The sequence below is a fragment of the Physella acuta genome, unplaced genomic scaffold (assembly GCF_028476545.2).
Source record: "Physella acuta isolate Inbredline_101_S28 unplaced genomic scaffold, ASM2847654v3 ptg000579l, whole genome shotgun sequence".
NCBI classification, from domain to species: Eukaryota; Metazoa; Mollusca; class Gastropoda; family Physidae; genus Physella; species Physella acuta.
Window position 1 is genome coordinate 561,420 of NW_026732098.1, and position 8,473 is coordinate 569,892.

Here is an 8,473-nt window from a genome sequence, read left to right on the forward strand (position 1 = left end):
TATGACAACCAGTGTTTCTTCCAGACTTTTTTTCTCCGGGGGGCACTTGAAATTTTCGGGGGGGGGGGGGGGGGGGGAAGGGGCGGTAGACTTTCTTCGGAGGGGGGGGGGGCGGACACTGTTAAAAGTATATATTTTCTATATAAATTATATAAATTTCATTTCGTTCGGGGGGGGGGGGGCGGTAAAAATATTTCAGGGGGTGGGGCTTTGCCCCCCCCCCCCCCCCCGAAGAGATGCCTGGAAGAAACTCTGATGACAACAGTCTGGAGGTGGAGTAGGAAGTATCACAACAACAACAATTACCGTTCCTCTGTATTCTTAATACTTAGTAACAGATTTCTTCTAAGATTATGACTAAGTTTCTTTCAAGCATCTCTTCGTGGTGTGGGGGGGGGGAGTCGAACGAAAAATAAACCTTATATAACATATACTTCGATCAGTGTCCCCGGAAATGTGTCTGTCTCCCACGCACGTTTCAAGTGCTAGAAAAAAATGTCTGAAAGAAACCCCCCGCCCCCCATCCTCGTGTGACACAGTACGGTAGGGTGAGTAATATATGATGGTGGCAGATAAGTTAACTGGTAGGGTAATATGATGGTGGCAGATAAGTTAACTGGTAGGGTGAGTAATATATGATGGTGGCAGATAAGTTAACTGCTGCTAATAAACGGTAAAATATAATGATATAAGGCTCCTCCGTACACGTCACACTCGTAGACGTGGGGGGAGGGGGGGGGGGTCAGACTGGTGACGAGGGAGAAAAAAGGGTTAATTAAAATTTAGGATCTACTCAATGCTGGCCGAGCTTAGTAGGTCTAAATATTTTTAAAAAAACCCTATTAAAAATGCAATTTTTAGGGAGTTGTAGGCTGGGGTGTGACATCAATACAGGGGGGGGGGGGCTGGCTTTTTATGGCAATGTGTGAGGAGGGGAAGGGAGGAGGTTGTAAAAATCGTTTTAAAAGCTAGACGTCATTAACAGTGCCAACCCTTTCTTTCAATGGATTATGGCGCCAAGGTTGTTGAAGCAGTATCGTAGCGAGGGGGGGGGGGCGGGGGACATATGTCCCCGGGCGCCGACCTTAGGGGGCGCCAAAATGGGCTGGAAAAATAAACTAAAAGGTCGAGGGGGTGCAAATCGAAAGTTTGAGGGGGGGGGGGTGCAAATAGAAATCTCGAAGGGGGGGGGTGCAAATCGAAAAGTTTGTCCCCGGGCGCCGGGAAGGGTCGCTACGCCTCTGTGTTGAAGCAAGCATATGTACCATGTATGTTCATTGTGTGGTAGTGGAGAGTTGTGAGTAGTTTTGCCACTTCTAATGGTAGAGGTCAACGACTCCCGAAGAAAGCGGTTTACGGCCAGTTAGCCTAACAGCGACACTGCCGTTAATAAACCGATCATGTCATGAGATTTGCAATAGTCTTTGTTAGAGACCAAGATTGCTTTCGCTATTTCGCTGTATGCCTTTGATAGCCACACTTCAAAAATCTTGTAACACCGTAGAGAATCTAAATTTTAGCAATATATATTTTAATGGATTACAAAAAATAACTTTAAAAAAATTAAAATGGCAAATTAAAGCTAGGCTAATTTACTGAAACGCTCAGTTTTACTACAAAAATCACGATAGGCCTAGGTCGAGATCTAGTAAAAACGGTTGAAATTGCTAACTTGTAAGAAACGAAACAAAATCGCTGGAAAATCTCGCTTCCTGTCTGAACTTCAGTCGACATTCTAGGTCCTCCTATCTAGGGCATTCTATACAATTTGGTAAATACTGATCGTCTATTAAGTATGTAATTTGATAAATCACACTCTTGTTTTGGTTTTTAATTAGTCATTAAACGCTGCCTGTTGACGCGGATAAAGAAGGTCCCGTTTTACTCTGTAGCTTCATTCATTGTTCGCTGCTGCTCAACTTCTCTGATCTGTCTGTCTCTGTACTAGATCTAGTACTGTAGCAGGGTGCTTTTTATCTGACAAAGTGAATAGGCCTACTGAATAGAATCTAAATCTAGATCTAGAAATCTAGATCTAGTAGTACTGTCTTGACTACTGTCACAAACTCAGCTGTGTCTAGAATGCACTTTTACTTCTTTCTATTTTCTTTTATCTTTAGTCACTTACTTAATGACTTAGTTAGCCTTAGCAAATCTTTTGTCAAAAAACGTTCTAAACAAAAGAATAAAATAATAAATATATAAAAGGCTACTGCAATTAAATCGTTAAATAATTTTTAATAGGCCTGTACTATTACTATTATTACTAATAAATAGTAAAATAGTAAATAAAATACAGACCTTAAGGCACAAGTCTTTAGCCACTTTTTTAAAGATCTTTTTTAAATTTTAAACTTATTTAAACTTAATTAACTTGGCTTAATTAAATTTACTCTGGGGAAAAATAATTTTATTGTGATGGGTAGGCTAATGATTAGATATGATTATCAATTTGTATTAGGCTCCTAACAAAGTTTAACATGTATACTACAATTACACTCTAAATGTATGTATTTAATGTTTAAAAAGTAAAAAAAATGATGAGTTTACTTTGTTCAATTCTCATCAATAATTTAAGGTAATTTCAAATGTATAGCATTGTGATATAGACCATACAATAGAGAACTGGTGCTAATAGACTGCACTATAGACTGTAAAACAACTGACAAGATCTAGGCCTATATGACTGGGAATTACAGACTGAGTTGGCTCTATTTTGCTGTGTAAATATATTGTGGGAGAAGGGGTTGGTTAAGGCTTATTTATTTTCAGAAATTTTATTTAACCTCAGGTTTTTTTTGACTGGTGTTTCTATCCTAATATCTGGTATTGATGGGGGGAAAAGCCATGGTACTTGGAATGGTTGGTCTAGCAGTTAAATTAAAGAAAAATGCTTGTTGCTTTACAGTTCTATGGGCATTTGTTGATTTGCAATATACAATAAAAAATATACAATAAAAGTGTTTAGAACTGTACCATTAGTTAAGCATAAAATCTTCAATGAATTTTAAGTAAAATACTAAATTGGAATGGTAATTACTGAGAACATTGGTTTCATTACATTAAAATCACTTTAACTTAGTTAACAAACCAGTGTTAAACATTAATTTTCAGGTTTCCTTAGTTACTGCACTAGGTATCCTGTAGAGAAGAAACATAGCCTGAGGCTAGAAGGTCAGAGGATGGCAGAGGCAGGTAGTCGCGCCAGGGCTGGTACTACAGAGGGTACCAGTGGCTCACCAAGTGCCAACAAATCCAACACAAAATTTGCAAAAAACCACAGCACATCAGGCAGAAGGTCCATTCTTTTAACTCTGTTATATTATACATCCGTTGTTTGTTTTATTGCAAAAAAATGTTTTAATTAGCAAATTTTATTTTAGCGTAGATGTAAACTATCAGATTATTAACAGATTTATTTCTTTTTTAAGACTTCAAAGAGAGTTAGCAGAGATAACTTTAGATCCTCCACCGAATTGCAGGTAATTTTTTTGAAAATTTATTTTAACATTGGGGAATTGCAGCTGCAGTAATTTGAATTATCCTAAATTATTGGCTCAATGGGTAACATTTTGTAACAGTTATGGGTTGAGGAAGTTAGTGGTAATTCTATCTTCAGCCTGGGTCTGTAGTACAACCTCGCATCCACCTGGCACTCATGTTTGTAAGACAACCTGCACTTAGGTGTGTATGATATCCACTGTCCACCCAGGTGTGATGGGGCCTGGATGTAAGTGAAATAATTTGGCCAAAACATGTGCACAGAAACCTCTCCATCTGTCCATGTGACCTGTCTTATAAGAGTTATTACACAGTATTTTGGCTGTGATGTGACACTTTTTATGTTAATGGTTTAAGGTCAATACATTTTGTATATCTTAGAACTGTTGGAAATATTCATGTGACCTGTCTTATAAGAGTTATTACACAGTATTTTGGCTGTGATGTGACACTTTTTATGTTAATGGTTTAAGGTCAATACATTTTGTATATCTTAGAACTGTTGGAAATATTCATTTGAAAAATTTACGATTGTTTTTAATATTTTCAAATCAAGTGCGGGTCCTAAGGGGGACAATTTGTATGAATGGAGCTCAACTATCCTTGGACCAAAAGCTTCAGTGTATGAAGGTGGTGTGTTTTTCTTGGATATACAGTTCACAACAGACTATCCTTTCAAGCCACCAAGGGTAATGTCATTATTCTTGTTTGTGGGAGTATCATCTTTGTCTCACTCAGCAAAAAATTATTAACTTTACCCAAATGTTTTAGGTTGTTTTCCGAACTCGAATCTACCACTGCAACATTAACAGTCAAGGTGCCATTTGTTTAGATATTCTCAAAGATAATTGGAGTCCAGCTCTCACTATTTCAAAGGTTGGTCAACATCTCATCTTGGTTTAACTCTCTTACTGATCACTATTTCAAAGGTTGGTCAACATCTCATCTTGGTTTAACAAAATTCTCTTACTGATCACTATTTCAAAGGTTGGTCAACATCTCATCTTGGTTTAACTCTCTTACTGATCACTATTTCAAAGGTTGGTAAACATCTCATCTTGGTTTAACAAAATTCTCTTACTGATCACTATTTCAAAGGTTGGTAAACATCTCATCTTGGTTTAACAAAATTCTCTTACTGATGTCTTTTACGTTGAACTTTTTATATGTACCTCTCGCTGACCTAAAACACATTTTGTTTTGTTTTTTCACTTAATGTTTTGTATAATTTAATTAGGTCCATTTAAAGTTAAGGCCTCCACTTTGTATTGCTGCTAATATTTCACTATATATTATATACATGAAATAAAAACGTATAATATAAAATGTTCCTGTGACACTTAAGCTACCATATTTGACCCTTGTGCCTATTGTATAATTTCTGTATCCCTACAGTCTCATGCTGGTAAATGTCTTATGCCTTCTGTCTTTGCTTCCAGGTCCTACTCTCCATCTGTTCATTGCTGACTGACTGTAATCCCAACGACCCACTAGTGGGCAGCATTGCTCAGCAGTATTTGACAAACAGAGAAGAACATGATCGCATTGCACGCCAATGGACCAAGCGATATGCCACGTGATGCCTTTAGAATGGCCATGATGATGTCATGTCAACATATTGTTACTATTTCTTTTTGCAAAGAAGCAGACTTTTTCTAACCAAAAAAAAATTTTTTTATTACAAAATTAATTTATATATCAATGCATTTTTTCCTTAGGTTTGCTTGACATGTTTATCATACTATGTAATTTAAATTAACTTCTTTGAATTTGTTACAAATTTCTTAACTTTCCATTATTTAAAAGTTAAATTAATCATAATGATGAAGTTGTAATTATAATATGACAGCTAAAAAACAGAAGTAGGTATTTGTTTTTGTAAATATTAATATTAAGTCTGAAATTTCTTCAAAAGGAGATAACAATATGTACAGTGACATTTTTGTGTGAGTGGTTTTGTATGAGGGTGTGATGGTGTGTGTATCAGATGTGTTTGTATGTTGGTGTTGAAATAGCTCTGAGCTAGCAGAAATGTGAAACAAGACAATTGAGAAAGTTGAGTTACTGGCTGTTGTTGTGGTCAAGTTTGATGTTCCATTTGTCCAGGTTGGCATTGGTTGTTTAGGCAGAAGGGTTGAATTACAACCTGCTTGTCTTATTGTTCAGGTACATCACCAGATTTAGTTGAAAGATTGCCTTGGTTATAACCCACCAGTGTAAACAAGGAATTAAGTTGATTAATTTTATAATTATCCTATGTTTTAAATGCTGACCACAGGTCACTTTTTGTTGAAATGAAAAAAATAGGCCACAAAAATAATTTGTCCTATTAAATTGTTTTACACTTATACTTATACTTTTTAAATTTGTTAGCTGCAAGGAGTGTTTGTGAACATTAGTTCACTATGAATCTTACTGCTCAAGGAAAGTGAGCAACAAAAACATGTTTTAACTGCCATTATCTTGTTGACGATGTAATAGGGGCAGGTAGTGTCTGTTGTTGATTTTTTCTTCTAGCCTCATGGTTTTCATTTAAAATGGTATCATCTGCATTGAAGAACTACTTGCTAGGGGCTGGTTTCAATTTTTAAAACATTAGCTTTTGTGTTTTGAAAGAAACTTTTAATGTAAAAAGGTTTAATTTTATATTTTTCTATCTACTGTTGTCTGTCAGTAATTCTTTCTTTTTTTATGACCTAAAAAACACCTGGATAATAAATGCTTCCCTTAACAGTTCCAAAATTTTGGACCTAAAAACGTGGTGTTCCTAATGGGGTATGTGCGAATGGTGTCCTAGACAGTACAAAATAGTTCTCTGAGAACTGCTGTTCTTTCAGTCTTAGAAATTGTTAATTAAACTAATTGCTGCACCATTGTTTAACTAACTAGCTAACCACTCCCTTTTTTGAACTTTTGTTCTACTACTTATAGGAAATAACTTTTTCAGTTTGAAAAAACAATGGGGTATGTTTACATTCAAAAAGTAATCTGTCCCCCAATTCTAAGCTCCATATAATAGTTCATATAACAATACTACGTTATGAAAAGTAGATAGATTTAAAGTTATCAAGTGAAGTAGATCTGTTTATTGAATTCTTACCTCAACACAAATGGGTGATAGTTCATGTTGTCTTTTACCTTCCACTGGCTGTTGTCAGGAGACTTTCAGCCTCAGTTGTTGTCAGACTTTTGGTATCCTGCCAGACTTTTGGTATATTGTCAGACTTTTGGTATGCTGCCAGACTTTTGGTATGCCGCCAGACTTTTGGTGTGCCGCCAGACTTTTGGTGTGCTGCCAGACTTTTGGTATGTTGTCAGACTTTTGGTGTGCTGCCAGACTTTTGGTATGTTGTCAGACTTTTGGTATCCTGCCAGACTTTTGGTATGTTGTCAGACTTTTGGTGTGCCGCCAGACTTTTGGTATGCTGTCAGACTTTTGGTATGCTGCCAGACTTTTGGTATGCCGCCAGACTTTTGGTATGCCGCCAGACTCCTCTACAGGACTCCCTCTAGAGACAGTGTGGAGAGATTTCTTGTCAGCGTCCTCCAGTATAATGTGAGACTCCCTCGGGTGTGTGTCAGCATCTGGTTAATAGTTTGAGATTATTTCCATTTGATGTATTTGTGTCTGTACATATAACTTTTTTTTCGTAAATTAAAAAATTAAATAATGAGTGTCTTGTTATATTTTTTCATTTGTTACCTATGTCATGGTGTATAAGTCAGAAGTGACCATATCTCAATAATTTTTCATCTGTGTCATGGAGTATAAGTCAGAAATAATTTTTAGCTTGCTGGAAGCTGGTAGTATAGCTATAAGTCATGTGACTGCTCTTGGTATATTTTATTTTAATATGGGCTGGTTGGTAAGTCCACTTTAGGACTGATTTAGCTGATTCTTGGTCTAATTAGTCGGCACTGTAATGAGATAGATCCACAATTTCATAAGCAGGCTTACAAAACATTGATTCAAATGGAAGAAAGTAATTTTAAAAAATTACCCAATTTAAGGTAACTTCCCCAAAATCTATATATATATAATTTTCTTTGGGAGACGCTAGAAAACAAGCTGTAAGCACGCTCCCTACCACCCCACCCCTACATGGTCTGGTGAGCTGTGTTTCACGCTAAATGTTTACATTCGTAGAGCCGGTTTTAGTGACGGCTATTAGGGGCATATAATTTAGTTTGAAACCATTTTAAACTTAGGGGAGGTAACTAAGAGGAGGCTGCTTTCATGGGGGGGGGGTGTAGGGTTGGGGGAAAGGAAGGTGGGGGTAGTATCGTTCTTAACGACCTACTGATAGTGTTTTAAAGCAAATATTTTCAGTGGCAGCATTGGTACTGTCGATTTCACAAATTATGAATTACTGAAAAGTAGAAAATAAAACAACTAAATAGCGGCATATGATAAGCCGCGGGTCGGCTCGTATAATTTAATCCTCTCAGGTTTTTGTTGCCTCATTGTATTAACTCAGGGATTTAAATTCCAGGGTTTCATTCAGACAATTAGCTGGGGGGGGGGGGGCAGTGGCGGAGCTAGAAAAAATGGGCCACCCCGCAAAAACATTTTTTGGGCCCTATATATATATATATATATATATATATATATATATATATATATATATATATATATATATATATATATATATATATAAAATGGGATCCTATATACGAAAATACGAAATACGTACATAGAATACTCAATACGGGCTTGACCGAAATTCGAAAAATAGTAAAAATTCTTAGTTTTTATTTTAAATTAAAATATGTTTTTTTTTTTTTTTTTTAAAGTACAATTTTTTACAAGTCGGTCAAAAGAATATGAAGCAGAAAAGCTTTGTATGTGTAATGGTTTCTCGCCTTATGATTATTTTTAGGTTTTTAGTATTTGTATTATTAGTTTTTAATACATTTCCTTTTTATACTATGTCATTTTTATTATGTGTTTAAAAAAATAATAATTAAGAGA

The 8,473-nt window shown here is 36.1% G+C and overlaps 1 protein-coding gene across 2 annotated transcripts; it reads left to right on the forward strand.

The window, feature by feature from the left end:
* The first annotated feature begins 1,653 nt into the window (after positions 1-1,653).
* Positions 1,654-7,175, forward strand: LOC131947003 (ubiquitin-conjugating enzyme E2 E1). 2 transcript variants are annotated; one of them, XM_059308087.1, is made up of 6 exons: positions 1,654-1,771; positions 3,115-3,298; positions 3,432-3,482; positions 4,058-4,190; positions 4,273-4,377; positions 4,941-7,175. In XM_059308087.1, the coding sequence occupies exons 2-6, from the start codon at positions 3,183-3,185 to the stop codon at positions 5,079-5,081; spliced, it is 546 nt and encodes a 181-aa protein (XP_059164070.1). In that variant the 5' UTR covers positions 1,654-1,771; positions 3,115-3,182; the 3' UTR covers positions 5,082-7,175. The 2 variants fall into 2 exon arrangements, with proteins under 2 accessions (XP_059164070.1, XP_059164069.1); XM_059308086.1 differs by having other exon boundaries at positions 1,690-1,793.
* Positions 7,176-8,473: the final 1,298 nt, after the last annotated feature.